Source organism: Aureococcus anophagefferens, assembly GCF_000186865.1.
Source record: "Aureococcus anophagefferens unplaced genomic scaffold AURANscaffold_24, whole genome shotgun sequence".
NCBI lineage: Eukaryota > Pelagophyceae > Pelagomonadales > Pelagomonadaceae > Aureococcus > Aureococcus anophagefferens.
Genome location: NW_008705584.1, coordinates 58,967 through 81,893, shown reverse-complemented (window position 1 = coordinate 81,893; position 22,927 = coordinate 58,967). Strand labels below are relative to the sequence as shown.

General features: G+C 53.8%; 2 protein-coding genes across 2 annotated transcripts; both read right to left on the bottom strand.

Annotated features, from left to right (window-relative positions):
- Positions 1 to 1,332: 1,332 nt before the first annotated feature.
- Positions 1,333 to 3,891, bottom strand: AURANDRAFT_66567 (hypothetical protein; the record flags this gene model as incomplete). The annotated part of the gene is made up of 1 exon (XM_009041808.1): positions 1,333 to 3,891. One exon carries the CDS (start codon positions 3,889 to 3,891, stop codon positions 1,333 to 1,335), a length of 2,559 nt encoding a protein of 852 aa, XP_009040056.1.
- A 955-nt stretch (positions 3,892 to 4,846) lies between these two features.
- AURANDRAFT_72275 (hypothetical protein) lies at positions 4,847 to 10,451 on the bottom strand (the record flags this gene model as incomplete). Its single annotated transcript, XM_009041807.1, has 10 exons — positions 4,847 to 5,995; positions 6,043 to 6,428; positions 6,481 to 6,788; positions 6,831 to 6,862; positions 7,110 to 7,175; positions 7,225 to 7,376; positions 7,486 to 7,669; positions 7,799 to 8,473; positions 8,993 to 9,227; positions 9,258 to 10,451. 10 exons carry the CDS (start codon positions 10,433 to 10,435, stop codon positions 5,000 to 5,002), a joined length of 4,212 nt encoding a protein of 1,403 aa, XP_009040055.1.
- Between the last annotated feature and the right edge of the window lie 12,476 nt (positions 10,452 to 22,927).

The following is a 22,927-nucleotide window of genomic DNA, read 5'->3' as shown; positions in this document are numbered from 1 at the left end:
CGGCAAGCACGGCCTTGCACCGAGACGCTCTCCGGGCCCAGCGGCGGCGCCGGCGTGCATGACGTGCGGCGCCTCTGCAGGTGCACCAGTCTGTCCGTGGCTGTTTCTGTCGCGTCTCTGAGCTGATTGACGTCGCCGCGCGAACCGAGGAGCGCGGCTATCTGCGAAATCAGGGCTCTCGCGCGCTGAGTCGACGAGTGCACCGCCCTATGCCGGCAGACGCGACCGGAACTCACGGTTTGCGCGCAGATCCAGCCGAGACCCTCCGTCAACGCCTCGGAAAGCGTCGGTGTCGCCGACTCGGCCTTGCGCGACGGGTTTCACTCGGTCGAACCACAACGTCGTAATCGAGAACGAGCGAGCCGACGTCAAGGCAGCGACGAGGAACGCGGTCGACCGACAGCGGTGCCGCCCTCACCTCTTCTTCCATCGGCTAGGACGCCCGGAACGCGTTCCAGGCATCTGGAACTGCCAAGAACCAACGTTTCGACCCGAGAGGCGTTCGCGGCCCGCGAAACCGACGGCTCCCAGACGCCCACCACGACGCGCGAACACGCGCTTCGCGCGAGTTGGACGCGCCAGGGCTCCCAGCTTAATCGTGACGCTCAATCCGCCAGGAACCGGCGTCCGGGGACCGCTCCTGCTACTTGGCTGGGTTGGCCGGGCTGATCTAGGAGTCACCCTAGAATCAAGTTTGGGGGCGTTGTGGCGGGATAATGGACTAAGGTAACTTGATTGGCTTAGCTTGAAGTTGGCAGTGCACCTGGCTTGTACCTCTAGTATGTCCCTATATTACCTACAGCGAGCGACGGTGGATATATATCCAGCTTTAGTGACGTTCCCAAAAAATCACTCCATGTCGTGCGAGGCGATTGAGGTCCACGTCGTAGCCGTCCGACGTGAGCTGGCCGTAGCTATTGTTCAGTTCAGAAGTTTTAAGGGCGTTTTCGCTCCTAAGGTAAACTCCTCCCTTGAGGGGGGGGCTGAGCTCAGATTAGTTAGGTAATGCCAGAATGAAGGCCGACGGGCCGCGCTTGGATGGCGCAGCCACCGCCCTGCCAAACAGATCAACCGTGACTATCACGTGGCAACGCCTACCGACGAGCACACACTTTGATTTTGCTTTATCACACTCGCGTTCTCCGGGCGACATTCGCCGCTTTATCACGGCGAGATGCGCCTGATTCCCCTGCCATGGCCCCTTTGGCCCCTCCCTGGGCTCTGGAATCTGAGGGGGGCTTATTTTAAGGGCTATGTGCCGTCGTAGCATCTGACTCACTTTGGTAGCGACAAAATCTGCTTCCTATTTTGGATTGTGGTTCCAATTTGCGGCTATATCTCGGGTAGTGTGCGGGCTTCTGCGCCCACGAGGCCTCCTTTCAATCCTTCAACTCCGATCTTTGTTTGCTTGTATGTACCATCGGAGAAATCTACTTTTTCGTGTATGTTTGGATCTTGATAGAGCCATTGGCGGAGTTGATCGAGCTGACCCGTACCATCCATGTTCGTGTGGAGCTTTTCGGCATGGCGCTTTGTCTCATGGTACTGCTTGCCAAGGTGCTCGTAAAGAGACTTCCGGAGATTCGCGCGGAAGTGCTCGCGGAAACCAAGGGTACTATTGTTGACCTCGCCGACGAAGCCTCCCATACCGTGGCGATGCGCATGATCCCGCTGGAGCTTGCGCGAGGGTGAGAGTGCGTCAGGGAGAATGGTAGCGACATCGTCGTCATCGTCATCGTCGCTGTCGTCGAGGGCAGGCGGCCCTGAACTTTTCCCAAGACCGGCATCATCGTCGTTGGTGCGGTCATCCATCTCAGAGCGAGTAGGAACGGTGTTGTCGTCATCATCGACGCCCAGATTCTTGGTCACGTTATTGGCTGTGTTCTTGGTCGAGGCGCCATTGGAATCCCACTCATCGCAATGGTTCCACGCGAATTCGTCATAGAGAAAGGGCAATTCGGGGTTTGTCGGAGAGAACATGCGATTAAGATCGGCATTCGTATAATATTGATACTCAGAGGCATGATAGGACCCCCAGTAATTGCGCTCGATGTCCCACGTGGTCTCATAATCCATGAGATTCCAAAATGGGAGCATGGAATACGCTTGGGAAGACCACGAGCACGTCACGCCCGGATTGTTCATGTATTCCTGTCGCCAGGTCGACCAGAAATCGGTCGCATTGTGACCAAGTGGTGAGTTGCGATTAACAAGACGAAGATAGTGCCACATGCGCTCCCACGACTCGTGGGCAGCCCAGAATATCGGATCTGCGGGTGACCCCAAAATGGCGGTCATAGGACCAACTTTAGGAAAGTACGCCATAAGCTTGACGAACCACATCACAAGCTCTGCGGTATCACGTTGACCAAGACCTTTGAAGAGCTTAACGGTCTCATATTCCGTGTAATTTCCCCATCCCGACACCGTGTCCCCATACTCTCGTGGCCAGTCGTCATCGTAGTTTGTGATGCTAGCCGCCGCTGTGCCTGTGGCCGCAGCAAGCTTGTCGAGAAGTTCGATGTCCGCCAAAGTGTGGAAGGCAAACTCTATAGTCATCTCCTTGCCTTCCTCGAGCGGTATACGTACCCGATCTATCGTGCACGTGCAGATGTCTGGGTCATGGGAGGACGATGGCGAGTCATCAAAGAAAACGTCATTAGCGTCGTCGTCATCGTCGTCGTCGTCGTCCGACTTTTTCAGTCGCCGGCGTGAGGAATCATCATCCTCGAGACTCGTTGGCGCATTGTCGTCAATGTCGATGGCAGATGTGACGTTGGGTTGCGAACCGCTGTGGGGTGACGAACAGTCCTGTGGGCAGCGAACGTCGCCCCACTGTTTGGACCATCCTGCCATGCCTGGTATCAGTACACCGTTCGAGAAGTTCTTTTGTACACTGTAGGCGTAACGCATGAGTACACCTAGATCCGTTAAGATGTCTTCTACGTAAGGCGCGAGAGATGGGAACTGATCAATAAGCGTTTTTGCTTCACCAAATTTACAGTCCCAAGCTCCGCCAACGAGAGGGTGGATCTCAGCGTGGTAGTAAGTTTCAACGAACGAGCGAAATGCTGATGAAGACGTCTGATCTGCCATAAGGCGAAGCTTTGCACAGGTCGGTAAAGGTGCGGTGGTCGGAAGTCCACACATGGATGCGGCACGTGTCACGTAGGCCGTCTCATCTGACGCAAAATTGTCCATGAGGTATCCCCACGGTGAGTGTTCAGGCGAGTCCCATGATTCGGTCGTAAGTGGAACATCAGGTACACCTCCAGTAGAAACCGTGAACGGGGCTTCCACCGGAAACACGCCAAAGAAGTCGTCGGAGAAGACCGGTGAGAAACGCGTCCACGCGTCGCCGTAGAGCTTCGAGTCCAGCGTGTACTCCCAGTAAGGCGCAGCCAACGACGGATGTATTGACTGCAGCGCCATTTCAAACTCACGTGTCATGGCTGAGTGGGCTGTGAGGAACACAGTGCCCGTGTGCCAGGGGGTGCAACCTTCAATCGACATGGCAGCGAGATGCTTCTTGGTAAAGTATGCCCCATTCCGAAAATTCTCGCCGTAGCTCGTTTGGCCTTCCCACAATTCGAGGGAATATATTTTCTGCAGGGCGTCAAAATAGAGAGTGCGATCCTCCAGAGTCAGTTTGCGGAGCTCGCGTCGCACATATTTACAGATGACAGCGCCCTCCGCAATCCGTTTTGTCTCACGTGCTGTCTCTCGCCCGTCTATACCGACATCCGAGGACCGCTCAACTAGCTTAATATTATAAAATTTTCCTGCTTTGGTGGGCGTGAAAGAGTAATTGGCAGACGCATGGTCTCGCACAATGACCTCGCTAAAGTCGTCGTCGCCAAACGCATCATTTGTTTTCGATGTAGCGATCATCACCGTCCAGCGGTACTCGGCGTCAGATTCGACGCCGTGCTTCGGAGTGAGGGTCACTTCACGGAAAGGTTCCATCATGTATGGCCAGTTCGGGAGGTACGCCATGGACGTAGGTGTTGGGTATTGAGCGTTCGAGGTTTCAAAGTCGAGCGCTACCATCGGTTGCTCCCCCTTGCCGGCGTTCGCTCCAGCGTTAGCCCAATCGGTGTTGTGGGTCGGTGCAAGCGTCGGGTGGTGGACAGGATGCAGGGTCGGGCGGGGTGTAGGGCGCGGCGTCGGATTGTGCGTCGCGGTCGTCGGGAAATACGTCGGGAAATACGTAGGAGGCATTGAAGGGTGTTCTGGTGCGTCTGGCATAAATAGCGGCTCCATTGTTGGCATACCCGTGTACCGCGCCGAGGTCGCTAGGGATAGAAACTCAAAGACTGTTTCGCGCGATATTGAAACCATCGACAGCAGCACTAAAATCGTCCCTAGCGAGGCTACCTTCAAAGTCGCTGAAGAGCGCGTTTCATTTATTGCGGGGTCCTTCCGCAGATCCGTACCGAGCCCGTCTATCGACCCGAAGTCGCGCATCGCGTACCGACGCACCTCAAAACGCGAAGGATACCTCTCGAGGATACTCATATATCTCCGGAGCATGACGGCTGCGGGCTGCCGCTCGCGCACGCGTAAAAGGTCGCAGTGGCTTCACCTCATGTGTTCACGTTGTCGTCATGTTGTTTTAAATTTCAATGCTGCTGTTGCTTTTGCTCTTTGGGGGGGGGGCTCGCGGGCCCCGTGGCGCCGTTTCGCCGACGCGAGCTGTCCTAGATTAGCGTTTGTGAGGGGGGACCGGCGTCCCCGGATGAGCTAAGTGAGTGCGTCACGACGCTTTCCTTTAATACCCTAGTGCCCTAGGCGGTGGGGCCGGTGGGGACTGGGAAGCCCACCCCACGGCCCTCTACAAGCCCCCCCCGGTAGTGGCGCTTTATACTCGAGAATGAGCGCTTGTCGGTCAGGGGTGGGGGCTTGGGTTTTGCACCCTTGCTCCCTTCGCGCTTTTGCAGCGCGGGGGAAGCTACAGCCTGGTGCTTGGCTTGATGACTGGAAATAGTGGCACGATCTACTACCTGACTGATGCTGAGGCGCGTCCCTGGGGCGCCCCACGATTGCTCGTGAAAGTTAGACCATGCGCAAGTCGGTCACAGACCATGGCAACATGCCTCTTTAGTCTATCTGTCGTCACAGGAAACGCCAGTGGCACTGGAGGTATGTTTGTCTTTGGAATAGGCTCTGGCTCATGGTCATTGCGCCGACCACACACAGGGTAGGACTTCAACAGGGAAGTTTTAAGGAGATATGTCAGGGAAGCATCTGTAGTCTCTTCCCAGCCCGATAACGAATCGTCTACTGATCCGTGGTTACATTCCATCACCGCCGGACTCAAATGGCTGCGAAGAACATCAAAATCTGCCAGGGATAGAGTGAAACGCATTCGCATTAACAAGAGCAGCAACTGCGTTCCACATGCCAGAATGTGCCCTGCATGATCACGAGCATCATGAGCAACCTCTACACACGAAGCCAAATAAAGGAGATTCGAGTGTGTTTGCCATAATATTAAATCTAATTTATCGAGATTTGCCGGGCGACTGTCTTTGAAGCGAATTAGAAGTCTCTTCTGGATAATTCTATATTGCTGGGCGGAGTCATTTAGCATTGCTTCAGCGCGACGGACAGCGCTACGCGAATTATGGTGTCTGTCCAAAGTGGCATAGAAGTCCGACAGAGGAAGTTGTTCAGTGTAAGCCATCTTTATTCCACCACTGTGAGCCCACCGCGATTTTAGACGAGCAGCAAGCTCGTCCAAAACAAGCCACAGGGCTGACATGGAGGTGGACTGTACACGGTAGCGACCCGAATTCCTCGATAGTAAAATCGTGGCTATGGCCTTGTTTGGAACCCGAGGGTCGGTTGTGCTGCATTCACTCTCAGTAACGTCCAATTCTTCTTGCACGTGGAACAAATAAGCAAAAGAAACGGCGTTAGACGACACAAGATCTGTACTCTCAGTGCCGCTCTCACATAGGAACATGTCACTAAAGACGGAGCTCAATAAGACCTGATCAACATTTGATATAAACATATCGCAAGAGTGCGGTTACTCACTGGCTCTCTATCAGTTTGAATTGTTAGCTTATACGTGGCCTCGCGTTTCGGAGGTAGGATCAGTCTACATGCGAGAGACATAGGAAGTCGAAACTCCATTGATGAGCAGCGTGGGATATCGTTCTTAATAAAGATCGCAGATACCTTGGCGCAAAGTTCGGAAGGTGGAATCGAAGGCCGAGCAATCAGGGTGCACTGCACGGTTATTGGCGTATTTGCCTTGCCGTGCAACCTTGGGACTATTACGTTTGGCGTGACATTACTTGTCCAAGCGGGTGCAGCTATAGTAATCATCACATCATCCAAGCTGCCAGTACCTGAATAGGAAACAAAAATTCTTGCTGTAACACTGCATGGTAGATCGCAGCTACTCCTAGGGATATCACCTGAGCGTCCCAATGAACTAAGATGTACTTGTCGCGGAGAACTTCTACCCACCACGAGTTGTGTAGAGCCTGCCCACCCCGGAAAACCCACATTCGCCTTGCTGTTCTCTGGACATATTGTCGTCTAAATCAGAACACGCTGCTCCTGCATCCAGGAGACGTGGTGGCTGCACACGCAAGATGACACTCGCATTGATTGAATCAACTGGTGTTCTAGCTTGGGAAGATATCCCCGATCGTAGCATACGAAGTTCTCGCAGCATCGTATCATATTCATGTCCTTGTACTGCAGCCCTGGCCTCTCCATCAACACCGGGCTTAAGTCCATCAGTTTCGACTGAAGGTTCTGTACCGAGGTACCTACCATGTATTTCTCTTGCGAAAATATTCCATAGGACGTACTGGAGTGTAAGACGACTTGATTCATCTAAGACCTACGCGTCATATCCTCGAAGCTCACGACTCACAGACAAATTGCCAGATCATGTCCGCTGGTGTGTGCCACGATCATGCCCGCCACAGCACCCTTCGCCCCGGGAACCTGGTAAAACTAGGAATGCACAAATGCAGCGGCAGCATTGCGCTGGACTCAACATCCATCGTAGATATTGAAAGAGGCCTGCATTTTTCTCCGTGCGCACCACGTGCTGCCCATATCAAGTTCAACGGTCCGGCAAATACTAGAAGCCTGGCATCATCAGTGCTGACGATAAATCCATCATGATCTTCGTCAGTAAGAATGTTGGCCTGGTGGAGAACATATTAGCCAGCTTCTCTGAAGCGGGGCTTTACTGACCGATGAAGTTGTGCTGCCACTTTGAATCGACCGTTGCGTGCGGGAGTAAACACACATCGACATAGGTCTAAAATCAAGCATTTTCGTCGCCTTTAGAACACCAGTTGCTGACAAAATAAACAATGTCCGTTCACCAAGCGCCAGTACATCACCTAAAAGCAATGGGTCCTCTGATATTGCGGCTCAAACTCTGCGCATTACAATGGAGGAGAGGGACCGAGGGAGTGAATCGGGCTGTTTCTAGAGCGTGCACTTGCTCACCCACATTCAAGCTCCAGTCTGCAGTGAGTATCCTCCTCGACGTAATGCCGTTTCCAACCATTGAATTTTCAGTAGTTCCAGGAAGCTCCTCTGATCCGATGGCAACTGTCGCCGCACCCCTTGGGTTCTCCGGCTCCATAGAGCTATTTGTTGTTGAAATGACATCGGTCGAGGCTGCGAGTATCTGTGCAACGTGCTCTCAAAGGAGATCCCGAGAAGAAGAAAGTGAAGACCTGGTATTTGTAGCACTTGATGTGTAAGGACGAAGTGGATGTTATGAATGCGTCAACTTGAGCAGCATAAATCAAAGGACCAGGCAGAAGACAGTCCTGCAGTCTTCTCGAAAATGCTTCAGCCTAAGGTAACGCCTTGTAAATCTTATGAGATGAGGCGTGTAGACTGAACCGACATCGTATTCATATATCAGTATGCGCCCGTCTATACTTTGCACCAGAATGAGATCATGACCACGAGCACCACCAAATGGACCAATGCACACCGAGAAAGCAATAAATGGTGGTATCGCTTGGTCAAATCGGTGACTGTATTGTAGAAGCAACTCGTGATGAGTTGTACTGCTGTCATCTCCTGCCGCGCTGGGAATTTCGTTTTCCAGGGAGTCTAGCATGACAATACGAGCTTCAACTGCGTATACAGCGACCTTGTGTGGATGTAGAACTGAAATACCGATACCATTTGTTTCCTTCCGTGCAATCAATCTTCCCAACTCAACTTGTAATATTGGGGCTTCTAGTTGACATTCCAGGAGGAGAGCAGTCGCGATTTCGTTCCTGTATCGACTAGGTTCGAAGATTCTCAGGCGACCTTGCAAGGACCCAATTATCACTTTTGAAGACCCAGCTTGTTTTGAATCAATCATTCCGACCGCTAATGATCCGTCACTAAAGGACTCAGCGCAACCGAGCTTCGCTGACCACCATTCGCGAGCGTGGAAAAGTGACATGTTTTTAAGATTTGGGAATTTATACTACATGTAGCAAAGGCCAGTAACTGTTATCACTGGCAAGGACAAAAACAACCACAGGGCCAGCCGCGCCCATAGAAGTAATTAATTATTATGTCGGGCCGCCGGCCGTAGTATGTCATAGAGGTCTTCCGTCGACCCGCGCGCGCGCGGGTCGACCTAGACAGAACCACCATGGGGGTCTAATTTGAACCACCATTAGAGGTACGCGACGGCGTTATTAACGTGAGCGTCGCCACGGCGTTATTTACGCGTCATTTACGCGTTATTTACGCGGAGCTTTTTTTTATGTTATTTTTTTGTTTTCGCCGGGGGTCCGAGATGCAAGCGGCGTCGATTTAGACTAGAAAAAAAAAGTTGAGTAAAAAAAAAATGGACCGCGATATTTACGTAAATTACGCGGGTTCCTCGGCCAGGTTATTATTATTATGGCGCTTATAACGCGTTATTAACACGTAATTTGGGGCCTGGGGCAGAGGTGTCTACTGCCAAAAAGACCTCCGGCCTAGCCACAGTATTAACTGGGACGATGGCGCCAGCAGCAACTTGACATTCGTTGAGGTTGCACCTTTCGTGCAGCGTGGCATCTGCGCTTATGATCGAATTTTGAACAACGCAGTGATCACCGAGAACGACGCGTTCGAGAAGGATGGAGTTGTTAATCTTGCAGCGAGCACCAATTCGCACATTCGTGCCCACGGTGCTGTGCTTCAGCTGAACCTTCTCTCCAAGAACAGTACCATCGCCAACGAGCGTACTGTCACGGCAACTTAGTGTGCCCATACACATATCTTTGCGCCCGAGTAAAATCGCACGCCTAGCGAGTGACACTTTTTGGCAACACATCATATCTTGGGTGCGTGTAGACGCTGCCGCGTGCGCGACTACATGCCGACAGACAGCTACGTACGTGGGAATGGTGCGAACTCTCGTGGCAAAGTGTGAACCAAGGGGGTCGTCGCTGTCATCATCATCTGAGGCTCCAAGATCCCAGTCATCAGCAATGCATGCAGCCGCGCCTCGTGCGGCCTGTGGCAACGTAATTTTTTCAGTATTGGCCATTATGGCAGTGCAGGTCGCGCACGATGCAGGAGCAGGGCGGCAGGGAGGTAGTTGCATGCCTTGAAAGTAGCGTGCAGCAAGGTACGGGACAATATCTGCTCCAAGAGAAGTCGCGTGCGCAAGTTCTGGTGCTGCGAGAGCTGCGCGCAATGCCAAGCCATCAAAGTAGTAGGCATGTGCATCCACGAGATCGCTACGACAGTCAAGCAAAGGAGTACGCACGAACAACGCCCGAGGCAGGTGTAGGGACGCCTCAGCGTCTCCTTCACCTCCAGCATCATCGTCGAGCTCAAGCTTACTGACCTTTGCTGCAATATGCCCCTCTGAATCTAGCAGTAGCAGCTCCGCATCGTTCACATCCTTGAGCGTGAGTGAGACTTTCCGTCCGCAAAGCAATAGACTGCAGTCTACGCATGCACGATGGTGAGCAGCTCGAAGGCGTTGGAGTGCTGCCGCGCCTACCAAGCAATCCCCAGCAAGAACACACACCTCTCGGCACCCCGAGAGTGTCGCATCCCGCCACAGCGCTTCCTTCAAAGCCCCTCCACTTCCCAGCATCTCATCTACGACCAAAACATCTACCACGAGCTGCAAGTGACGACTCGGAGACGCCATGCATTCGCCCTTGGTCTCGTCACTCACCTCACTTCCAGTCCTGGCGCGTTGCACCAACTCGCAGCACACTTCCTTGACTTGCGTTTCGAAGCGCCCCGTCGTTACGACCACAACCCGACACGAACCAAGGCGTCGCAAAGCCGTCAGGATGTACCATAGTATAGGCCGGTTCGCCACGGAGAGTAGTACCTTCGGAAGGTCCTCCGACAATGGGAAGAGTCTTGAGCCAGCCGTCCCCGCCAAAATGACGTAGCCGATGGTGTCCACAGGCGGGATCGCGGGATCCATCAGCGAGCGTACACTGCAGGCGTCAAATTTGGCGGACGCTTACGGCGACGGATGCGACCGATGCGACGGAGAGAGGGCGTCTTACAAGAGGCATGCACAAAATACGATAACTAATGTCATGATGATCTGAGATGAGTGCTCTGAGAATGGGGTTAGGTAGTGGTAGTGGTAGTGGGGGTAGTACCCCTGGAGCCGCTGGAGACCACTCGATTCCACCGGAAATATGCTTGTTTTGGCTCTATCGGCCAGTTTGGATCTCGAACTCGAGCAAACTAGTGGTTTTGACGCTCAATCATAAATTTCGACCTAGTGAAGGTCGTGGCCGAGCAGCCCTCCAGCTGCCGATTGGCCAGAACGGGTGGTTCACAGGCTTCGTTGACCCTATGTTGCAGCTGTTTTGACCACTCATTTTGAGCAGGTCGCGACTCAGGGGTAGTTAGTTAGTACTACATGCTGTCTGAGGGTAGTCTACCGCCTACCTCTTGGCGTCTTAACTAGTAGGCTTCTAGTTCTAGTTCACTGATAATCAAAGAGAAAAACCCGCGATTATCCCCCCCCTTAGTCACAAGGTGCACGACATCGGATGGTCCTATTCTAAGGCGTATATATGCAGGACGGTCCTACCTAACCCAGGCCAAAAACACCCACAACGGTCCTAACTTTAGATATTTTTGATTCATAGTGGCCCCAGCTTTCTGGGCTCCTGGTACCAATACCCCGCAGAGGTCCTAACTCAGCTGGCTCAACCGGGTCGTCGTGATCCGCGTTGCAAGCCCCCCGGGCCGGCGTGGGCGCAAATGGCTGAGTTGCCCTGCCCAGGACAGTGCCGAAACCAACCATAGGCGTAGGGCCCCCCAATAGAAGTATTATTTATTATTCTGAGGCTGGACGCGTTGCTACTGAGTACTGTACGTAGACCGCGCGCGCGCGTGGTCCGGTGAACTTCAATTTCGTTCGACCCTCGGCAAAATCGGTCGAATATATCATACTGAGTCAACCACGACTCGCTAAGTTGTCTAATCGCATCGATTCCGACGTGTTTCAGGCACGGGTCGCGGTTCGGGCCGGGGAAACGCAGAGAGGCAACTTCAACATTGCACTGGCCGTGCAACCTTTTTGACCAGGAGTAATCGGATTTTATTTTGGTTTCGGCACTTTGCATGTTATAGCATATCGCGCAAAATATGATTTCCAGAGCATAGTGTATCAATGCCCATGTTCAGACGAAGACTGTGCGAAGGTCAGAATCCTGAGGCAGTCGAATGGAGAGTGGGAGACCACATCTATTACTGCGCGCATGGATACCACTTATATTAATTTGTTGCTCTCAGCAGTCTGGAGACACGATCGTGTCTCCTCCGGCCGATCCGCGTCTCTTTGCTCCGATCGTGTCTCCCGCCCCACTGCGTTAGTTGGCACCTGGAAGTCCGCCGCCCGCGCCCTCTCCCACCGACTCGAAGACGGCGCGCGCCGCCTAATGCAAGGTTGCGAGCCATGCAACCTCGGTTGCAGGCGCGTTGGAATCAGCCTCCACAAGAGCCGGAATCGATGCCCGCCAGCGGCTGCCAAAAAGGCGCGCTCGCTGGCGGCTCTGCAAAGGCCACAGAAGGCACCGACACCGGCGAGGGCCGCCGGCGTCGCCGAAACCGATCGGAAAACGCAGCTCCGACATTGGCCCACAGCAAAAACAGCGCCGCGCTACTCGCGTTGCAACGCATTTGCAGCACCGCGCCGTTCCCGAAGGTCACGGAGACCCCAGAAGCGTTGCAGAACAAAGCCGCGCAGCGAAGCGATGCGAAACGCAGCCAGACAGCTGCGTCGCTGCCAAACTGCCTTATCGCGGCTATAGCAATAATGCGCTTTGGTAGCGCAATAATAGACAAGCTAAGTTATCTAGTAGCAATTCCTATAGGAACCCATCCTTAGCTGGCCCCAGGACACCCAAAGCACCGCGGGGGCCACTACGGGCCGGTGCCAGTCCACCACCCGCGTCCATAGGGACGCGCCGACGAGCCCGCCAGTAAGCTCTCACGGGGCGCGCAACTAAATAAGACGAGTAGGCTCCAGGACACGACCGCGAACGAAGCCAGAGCCGGGCGCACAATAGGCATCCATGGTACCTTAAGTTAAGGGCCAAGGGTGACAGGTGCTGCTGGATGGTTGGAACAGACCCATTTCCAAACTTTATGCGTCCTGCATGCAGGGACATACCGAAACAGCCTGCGTTTTATAGATTCATCAACCAAGTCCATAGCCAACAGATAAACAGCCATCAACTTAACTCAAGCGAGCCTTTCGGCCCCGTGCCGGCGCCGCAGCAGTGCCAGAGCCTTGGCGCCGCGCGCAACCACTGAACAGCCGATGACAGCCGCAACAGGAGCCGCGAGGACGACGGCGTCGCCACGGTCAGCGCACCGGCCATAAAAGCGCACGCCCAACCACCTGCCGCGAACCCGAGGGCAACCACGACGAGGAGGGCGACGAGCGCGGCGGCTCGGCGACCGTCCTCTCCTCGGCCGATGACTTGAGCGACGGTTGCTCCACGGCGGATTTCCCGTCGAACCGGACGTGCTCGCGGCGCATCGGCGGCCGTGCGCGAGGTAGTAGGGCGACGACGCCATGCACCTCGCCGGTGACTGATCACCAGCATGCCTTGGGCGCGCTTTGCCCAAATTTTGCGCATTTCGAGCTGCAAGGCTTATTTAGCGTGCGCGATGGTCATGAGCTCCGCGGCCGGCGACGGCAGCCAGAACGACCTTCTGCGGGCGCGCCCCCGCGCCATCCCCGCCCCAGGGGGGCATGGGACACGTCCGGCCAGGCGCCAGGGCGCCCTGAATTAACCGGAGTTTGCAAGGGGAGTCGATCGCGACCCTAGCCGCGAGCTTCAGTGTCCGCCCGCGACCGGCCACATCGCCTCGAGCAAAAGACGAAGTTGTGCTCGATGGGTACCCATGCACGTGGCCCGTTGATTAGTAAGTGCTGCTGCCAGGGCAGCCCTGAAAGTGTTTCGTCGCTCACCAGCACGTGTTTTGGTCGGCCCGTTACTAGTTTGTTTGTAGATCCCTCTGTACGAATGTTCCGGCGCCGATTTTGACGGCAGCATTCAGTGCGCAAAACAACCCTTGAAACGAAAGGCCTGGGGGTTTTGTATCTTGAAGTTCAGCTTGGTCAGTTGCCAAGTTCAACATAAAAGTTGAAGTTATGGGGTCGTAAACCAAAGGGCAATTATTTTAACTAGGGTAGACAGCATGACGACTAACTAGACTAGATTTGGGGGCGGGGCGAGGTTTTTTTGGGCGTCCTAGTACGCCTACGGACGCGTGCGGCCGCGCGCGCAGTACAAATTTTGACGGTCATCGGAGAATTTTTTCCTCAAAATCGCCCACAATGCCCGAATTTCGGACAAGGCGGCGCCAGTGGCGCTTCGGTGTCATTGCGGCTGCGACCGGCGGGCGCCAAGGAGCACGTTGTACTGGTTTCTTCAAGTTCCAGGGATTTGTAGCTTCAACTTGACTATTGAAGTTCAACAAAATCTTCATGTTGAACGACTAACTAACTAGAATTCAGCCGGGGCGAGTTTCCGTCATGCTGTTGGCCATCATTTTTTTGGTTGCCCTTTGCGTAAACCGCTCGGAAGTGGGGTCCTTTCGCCGGGGCTGGCGTTGTGAGTGCGGTAGCGTCGTACATTTTGAGACACTCGGGCGTGAGGATCGTTTTTCGCGAAAAGTTGACTTTCAACCCGCACTAGACCCGCGCGCGCGCGCGCGCGGCAAATTTTCAGGAGGTTTAGTACACGTCCCTCGTCGCTGGCCGGATTTAATTAATAAATAATATTTTCTTATTTCCTATGGGCCGGCCTAGGCGTCGGTTGTTTTGCGCACTGGCAGCATTGATTGAAGCCGGATGCTGCGCGAGCTTTAACTTCTACGTCGACCATGGCGCGAGTGGCGCCGACGGCTCGGACACGCAGACCCGCGCCTGGCCGGCGGCGCCGGCGAGTACCTACGCGACTGCACGAGCGTCTGGGCGTGCCTCGACAACGACGCGGTCGCAGCGGAGGGGGAAACACGCGTGGCCCCGGCACGCTGCGGTACCTCATCTCCGCGCGTGCTCCGGGGCCCTAGCCGGCGGCAGGGCGCCGCGGCGGTCTGCTGAGCCACGGCGACGTGGATCCAGGCACTGGCACGCATTGCCTACGTCAAGTACGAGAACTCGTGGAAGGCGCAGCCGGCGCTGTTCCACTTCGCATACGACGCACCACTCGAAGGCAGCACGAAGCGCCGGCCGCCCGAGTGCCGACGTCACTCAGTGCGAACTATTGAATGCCGCCTGAGAACAGTAACGAACATCGCCAAGCGCCACGAGTACGACACGCGGCTCGGCGTCATCCCAGTGCGGCGGCTCATCCACGGTGGCTCGGCTTCATCCCGACGCGCCGCGAAGCTGGCATGACCGGTCATTACCGCGGTATTACCGAGGCCTGTAAAGCCGCGAGCCGCCCCGGCGATAATACCACGGTAATTACCGGTAAAATATGGTGTACCGGGGCGGCTAGAGGCAGCATGGCCACTCAAAGGACCACCGCGGACCCGTGTCTGCGCGGCCCGGTGGCTCGAAAGGACCCGGTTCACCGCGAACCCGCGTGGCGGCCTATGCCGGTTTCATTTTCTACTCAACTATCTTCGATACATAGCCCTCTCACTCCCAGCAGCCTCCTCATGCCCTTTATCTGTTCCCGCGCGCAGTTGACCTTCATTTATAACCCACGTACTTCAGAGAGTCAGAATATACTGCCTCGGCTGTTGTCGCCTTGCCTGGCTACCACGATTCTCCAGAGCGGCGGCAAGGGTGGTGCTAAGTGTCACAGGCACCAGAGCGCTTACGGAACACCCGTCGGCAGTTGCGAAAGATCCACAAACAAAGCAGCATCTGGCCGACCAAAAACGCCTGCTGACAGCAGCGCGCCGCTCGGGAAACCTCCATGATCATCTTCCTCTTATCGTCCTTGTTGCTTTGTTGAGAGAAGAGGATGGAGGAATGTCAGTAATGATGTCACGGAAATGCACATCAGCATACCAACCTGGACTTGGAGGACCACTTCGGGTTCGACTCCAAGGCGCTCTTCAAGGAGTTCATGACGCCCCGGCCTTTCCTCGATTGGGCGCCTCTCGAACTGCAGGCGGCCCGCGCGTGGCCAGCCGAAAATTAGGTTGTAAGGAGGCCGCCCGACGAGTAGCCGGAACACCGGAACACGCCGGACACGACCGGAACACGACCGAGGGGCCAGGGAGAGCCGGAAGCCGGAACACCCGGGAGACTTCTACCGGAACATCAGAGCCGGAACATCATCGAATCCGGAGATTGACACTGGGGGGGCGCGTGCGTGGACGACGCCAACGTGCACGAGGACCCGTGCGTGGGCCTCGGGACGGTGGCCGTCGGAGGGCCTGGCGCGGTCACCGCGCTAGCGTACGACGCCAGGCGGCGGTACCCGAGGCCGCCTCCGCGAGCAACCGCGCGGCCGCGGTCTGCGACGACGACGACGACCCTTTGGGTTCGGGCGAGCCCGGCGCGTCCGCCTGTTCTTCGCGGCGTAAGAGCGGGTATTTTAGCTCAAATTAGCGCAAGAACGGAGCTGCTGCTCGGCCAAAGCAGGCCAGTTCTCGCCAACGCCCCGCGAAACGCGCGCGTTCGGGTCGAATCGACGCGTCTTCGGCCGCGATTGGGCCGAGGCCGGCGCGGAGACGCCGCGGAGCCCCCTGTACTCCCGGGGACCCACGAGGACACCGGGGCCAACTTCGCAGCGAAAGACGACGACCGCGGTGGTGCCCTAGGGCCGTGGGCCGTCTCGAACCGCCGTATCGACATGGCTGTTTTAAGTTGAAAGTCCTCGTTCGGGTTTGGCAGTGCTATCGCCGAGCGCACTTTGGCAGTGCCTAATCACACTCGCACTCTGGAGGCGACATTCGCCGCGTTTTAGAGCCCTACCTGAACGAGGGTGGGGGGGTTGGGGCAACTACTCCTGGCCAGGATGATCGCGCCAATCGACCAAACAGTAATGGGCGCGTAAGTCGCAGCTCGGCGTGTCAGATAGGCAGGTAGATAGACAGGGGTGAGTATCATACCAGCCCGTGGATATCAATCAGCCTGAGTTGACATCAGGGGATTGTCGGTACCGAGTGCGTGTTGCATGAGCAAATGAAGGGAAAGTTCGCTGACGTAGACGATCTAACTCTTGCCTCAGGAAATCGATCTCTTCAGTCTGGAGGCGTGCCTATGACAGGACCTTAAAAGCAAGGCCTCTCAAAGAGAGATTCACATACGTACCAAATCAATTAAGCGCCGTCTCAAAATTATTCGTTTCATGCTATTTGCTGCTTGTTGGGCCGGGTTGAGTTCCCCGCCATGATTCTCTACGTGCGATTTCAATATTGATTCTCGAATAATTACACTGCCCTCTAGCTCCTTGAGTTGTTGCTTCAGACGGTCATTTTCTTCATCTCGGTCTCGGACCTGATGCGCCAGCTTTGCATTAGCGTGTTTGAATTTTGCACAATTTTCGTCATGCACGACTCCCATCATCTTTATTCGAGATTCCACTTTCATTGTGTGCTCTCGTTCGCGTTTTCCGGGGTCCCCTTTCATGATTGACTGCAAATTCTTTGTAACATGCAGAAGCTGCAGGTCAGTATAGTATTCCTCTAGGTCATGCGCCTGCTCTTGCATGTATTGGTTCTCCCAATCCATGTAGTTGATCGATTTTCGAAAGTGCTTAATTTTAATCAGCACTTTGGTCTGTTCCGCACCAAGACGTCTAATTTCATTGTTGACACCGTGGACTATACCAACTGGAATGAGCACAGCGTCGCTGTAATCCGTGACTACGGCTTCCTGTTCTACTTCATCCTGGCCTTGCTTCAAACGAACAAGGAGGTCGATGTTCCGCTCTGCCAACATCAGCATGCTAGCATAGTTAATTTGCTGTGTGTTGATCTCCTGGATTTCATTCTCAAGACTTTTCCCTTGTCTCATCATATCAGAAAGCTGCCTTTTTAGCTCTAGGAGACTAGCTTCTGCCTGGGTGATTTCAGCTTCTTTGTTTAGTTTGCGCTGCCTTAGCTCTCGCGTGCTATTGAGCAGGGCCGCGTCTAATTTTAGGCCATCGGGAAGGTCTGGTTCCCAGTGCTCCAAATCATTTTGTAAAGGATAAACATTCTTTTCGGCATCATCCTTGGTCGTATGAAAAAATGGATCATGCCTAGCATATTGACCAACCGCGATATTTGCCTCTAAGCTCGAGGCAAGGGCCTGGGCCTTCTTGCCCGGTGTCGTAGGCTGGCTTGCGTCTAATATCTCCATAGGAGGATTTCGATAGCGGTAAAATATCAAAATTGAACGCATCATATCTTGGTCAACAGTGTGCTCCATCTGTAGGTCACGTCGAAAGTTGCGCTCAAGTTGGCGGTCCTCATTTTGCAGTGCGTCCACGCGCTGACTCGCTCCATCGACCGACTCCTTGGAATAAAGGATCTCTAGCTCTTTGCTCTCAGAGGCGGCCCTTAAGGCAATCTCCTTCTTTTTTAGCGTGCTTGCCATGTGAAGAGCCCATTCTTTGTCGAGAATACTCACACTCATTCGAAGCATGTAGAACTCCTGGGTCGCGGACACACCCATTACACGAACACGTTCTTCGACCAAGAGCTTCAATTTTTCGTCAAATGTCCGGGCGATATCGTGGATCTCTGTTTTTAGCTTCTTGAGCTCTAGTTCGAGTGCTTTCCTGTGTTTTTCGCGTTCCTCCTCCAGAAGTTTAAGCGCATTCTCATACTGAAGAAGCTCTCTTTGCTGTTCTTCTGTAAGAGTCTCAGAATCCTGGCCCTCGAGCCATTCGGGTGGCTGAAGCTCTACCTTCAAAATGTCCACATCCCGTTTGGTATCCAAGGTTCCATACATCATATCTTCGAGAGCACGCTTGCTCATATCCCATTTGTTGACTGTATTCTCGCTGAAGAGGTCATTTCCGCCCTGAAGAGGCCGTGTCTTGTGTGTTTTGGCACCTTCATAGGGTTCTACGTTGATCTCATCTTCACTTGTTGTTAAGATCGTCTCTGGAAGCTCGCACGTCCTTGATAATTGCGGTTTGAAATAAGTCTCATCTGAATTCAGCTCGTTAAGAATGCTGCAGACTCGTAGATTCTTTTCCTCAATCTTCTCCAGCTCGTCTCGTTTGAGTTGATGGAGCTTTGAAAATTGAGAATTGAATTTTGTCTGGGTATCACGAATCAACTTGCTGATGAGCAATATTTGGGATCGCTTTTGGTTGGTCGTGATGACAATTGCAGGGGGATATACTTGCGTATACAGCGAATCCGCATTAATGGTCTCTACATCAGGTGTGTGCAATTCACCTTCTTCCTCCTCCTCTTCGGCAAATGAATTCGCACCAACACGTCCAGATTCCTGATGATCTGTCTCCGATTCTCCATTGGTAGTGGCGGCAGAAGACCAACCTGGCTCTCCAGCGTGTGAGATATCTGTTCCCGCGCGCAGTTGACCTTCATTTACAATCCACGTGATCCTGGGTGGTACCATGTCGGCGCGGCCTGGCCATGCGGCAAAGCCCAGGTTGTTTCTCAGCGCAATGTCACGCAGCTCAAGCTTTCTGAAGTTACAAACACACTCCATCTGCCGCTCAGCACCCTGTGAAATATTTGAAAGAGGAAAATTGACAGCGGCCATCTTCTCTCTTAAAAGTGCACGGCATTCTGTCGCATGAACCTCCATCGAGTCCCAACAGTCCCTCTTGATGTTTGAGGAAACTTGATCACGCTGCATGTCCTCGGCGTCAAGCTTGTCACGGATTTCGGCCACCCTGTTCTTATTGGCATCCAATATGCAGTCCCGACCCCTGCAATCAATAACGAACTCACTACGGTCAAGTTTTTCTAAATCAGGAGCCTGGTCGTTTTTTGTGAGAAGCTCATTCAGTCTGTGGCGCAAGTCTGCAATAATGTTGTAGCGGACAGCCTTCTGAGCTTGTGCATCGAGGGAATGCGCCTCTGCTTGTCGAGTCAAATAGAGCTGCCGATGGGTTGGACGTTGCAATGGTACTGGTCGTTCGATCAAGTGACGGGCATGATCAACAAGCGGTGAAAACGAGCTCGCTGGACGGGCTACCTCACAAGATTTCATGCTAGTCGTTTCTGTCAGGGAAAACACGAATACCGCAGAATCGAGACCAGCTGAGCAAACTGCGTTCCCAGAGTGGATGAACCTTACACAGATAATCGCACCATCGTGGACTCTGGGAAATACAGCGACGATGTCTAACTTACGGCCGTCGGCACCGTCACAGAATTGCCAGACAACTAAAGTTCCATCTGCATCACCAGTCGCTAGCTTGGTCCCATCATCACACACATGAAGACAGAGCAGGCCTTTAGTATGCGGTTTTTCTGGATTTTGAAACACAATCTCAAGAACTTTTGATTTCAACTCATATCCCACAACATGGGGAAGACCTGGAACAACAGCATAGAGGTAAACTTCCTGTGAGTTTACATTCACAGGGGTAGTTTGTAGAGGCTTGTTATCCAAAATTATTGTCTGTGATGGCTCCAGTGGATCCAAATTGGAGGTTACATTATCTAGATCAGGAATATCTAGGTAAGCCACAGAGCCGCTACTCATAAAGATGAGCAATCGTTTGTCGTGCCAAGTCAGACTAACTGTGTCACCTGATGGAACTGCATATGTGATGACGTTGAACACGTGCTTTGAATTCGGATTCACATCAATAATGTAAGTACCCTCCTCTAGACCACTGGCGACCGCGACAATCATTTCAGTAGGATGAAATGCGATAATAGTGACAGGGTGCTTGTAGAGTTGTAGACTAGTGAGAGGAACAATTTCAATTGGGTCGGACACATCACCGCCTCCCACGGAGTCCAGGTGCATGAAATACATAGTACCGGGGGCGAGCCCTATGCCAAGTAGGGGATGGTGAGGTGAGGAAGCTATTGCCGTGATAGGAATCATGTTATGGGCAGTGTCTCCGACACTTGTCGCATCTGAGGTGCGAGCGGAGTCTGTTGAAACCTCGCTCCAGAAGTGGTATCTACCACGCTGTATCATTGTTGTATCCCACAGACGTATTGTCCCATCGATGCTGGCAGTGACCGTGTGAGACGTGTGGAAGGGCCCTAGCTTAGTTTCGCAGATGCCAGTTACGGGGTCGGAATGGGACTCCAGTAAACAGGTGGCAAGCTCGGGGGCTGCGCCCTCATATATAGATTCTATCGAAAGAAGGTGTGTGTTGCCACCGCGCGTTACGAACAGGATGTTATTATACGAAGGTGAAGGACAACATGCAAGGATAGCCTTTGAGCTGTCAGGAATTGATACCGTAGTATCTCCATGTGTACTGCCCAATCCAGAGGTGAACTCAACCGTGCCCATTTTGTGTGTGTGTAACCAGCGGCACGAACCATCACTACAAGCAACAACGAGGTGCTCTGTAAGCACAACGAGCGTTGAAATCACAAGGGAGCTTAATTCTTGAACCACAATCCTCCGACGCAGCACACCTTCAATTGCATCGAATTCGGCAATCATCGCCACCAAATTAGCGGCGAAGACTTGATTCTCGGTTCCCCAAGAATGTGCAATGAAGTTATTATCAGTGGAATGAATACCCGTGTTTGAGGCATCACCCTGATTACGCGTGTCTTCGGATTCCTCGGCCTCGTGCTCACTCTCACGTAATCCATCTACAGCGATAGAAGCGGCTTTTATCACGCTTATTTTTGTGTCATTTACCAGAGTTTTGACCTTCCAGAAGGCAATTCCATGTTTCCCACCTGAACAAACCATTTGTGAGTTGCCCGGATTCATTGAGATAAAGTCGTTCGCAAACGGTGCTATGTTTGTGCCAGGTAGCTCGGCCATTGCCATAATATTAGCGCCACGGACATTGTATACGTAAAGTCTGTTCTCAGTTATCCCTGAAACGGCGCAGATGCAGTCGGCTCTGCGTGACAGTGCAAGCTTTTCATACTCTAAGCGTGCCCCCCCCACAAGACTACAGAGTATTTCATTTTCTGGAAGTTTCAGAACATGTATAGGAGGAGGAGACGTTCGCGGGGCGAACGCGACGATTCCCTTGAAAGCATTTACAGTAAAGGCGGAGACTCCATGTTCACACGAGTTTGCTATCGTATCAATGCTTCCTGGGTTCTCTAAATCAAAAACCACCAATCCGCTGCCACACTCGAAGACTACGTGACTATCGTCGACGTAAGCAACGTTCCCACGAGGGGAGGCCAGCAACTTGCGAGACTTCATGCGCGTTACGCCCGAAGATACTTGTGCCGTAGTGATGAATAGAAATTAGCGTAGTGATTATAATTGCCCAAGCAACCCGTCATCAACCTGTAGGCGAGCTGGATGCATTCAAACGAGAAAATTTCTTTTCAAGCAATAGCGGAACTGAGAAGAAACAAGGCAAAGCCAAGACGATCGTTGCCAGAACCCCATCGAAAGCGAGCTCGAGCGAAGTGGAACTCCACACGAGAGTCGCGGAGCTAGAACGACGCCTCGAGAACCAGCGCACCAACATCAACCACCGTATCGCACTGCACAACAAAGGCATCAGAGGACACGTCAGACTTCTCAAAGAAGAGACGGAGCGTGCTCCCACACATTTCGAATCAATCAAACCCATGATCGCAGACGATAACATGAAACAAGTGATAACTAATATGCTGAAGCCAGATACCCTGACTCGTAGGAAGGCACAGAAAGGCCCCAAACTCATGAAGTACATCGACGCCGACGGCAACCCGGTCACAGAGCGACCGGCCGGTAGCACTGGGACCGGGGGCGCCTGGCTTGACGTCACTACCTCGGACTCGGACGACGACTCGGACTCCGAGCCCTAAACTGGAATCCCGCTGGATCCGCCGGCCCCGCCGGCCGCCCGTCGCGCGCCCACTGTGCCCCCCTCGCGCCCCCTGTTGTGTCGACCACCCCCCCGCACCCCGAGGCCTCTCAGATAGGCGGCCGCCGGGCGCGGTAATGCCCCAACGCATCCCGCAGAGCCTCCGGCCTGAGGGTCGGCTCAATCACATTTGAACCGCCCTGGGCTGCTAAACATTCCGTTAAAAACGCTGCTGTCGCTTGATCCACAGTTGCTTCACGAATTTTCATAACCCCTGACCGCAGGCGCTTAGTCGCAGGTGTCACCCGAACCCCACCCCCTCCCGTCGGCCGAGGCGAGCCCGCCTGGCCACCCGGAGGCGCGCCGCCCGCGGGCGTCGCGCCCGCCAGCAGGCCCTGCATGGCCGCGGAAGAACGAGCGCGCGATGGAGCACCACAAACGGCCGCGTTTGAACGCAGTACGTTGAAGTGCAAGTTGAAGTAGCCGAAGCGCCGAAGCGGCGTGGATCATCGTCACCCAAAAACCAGAAACACATAGTGCCGAGCACAACG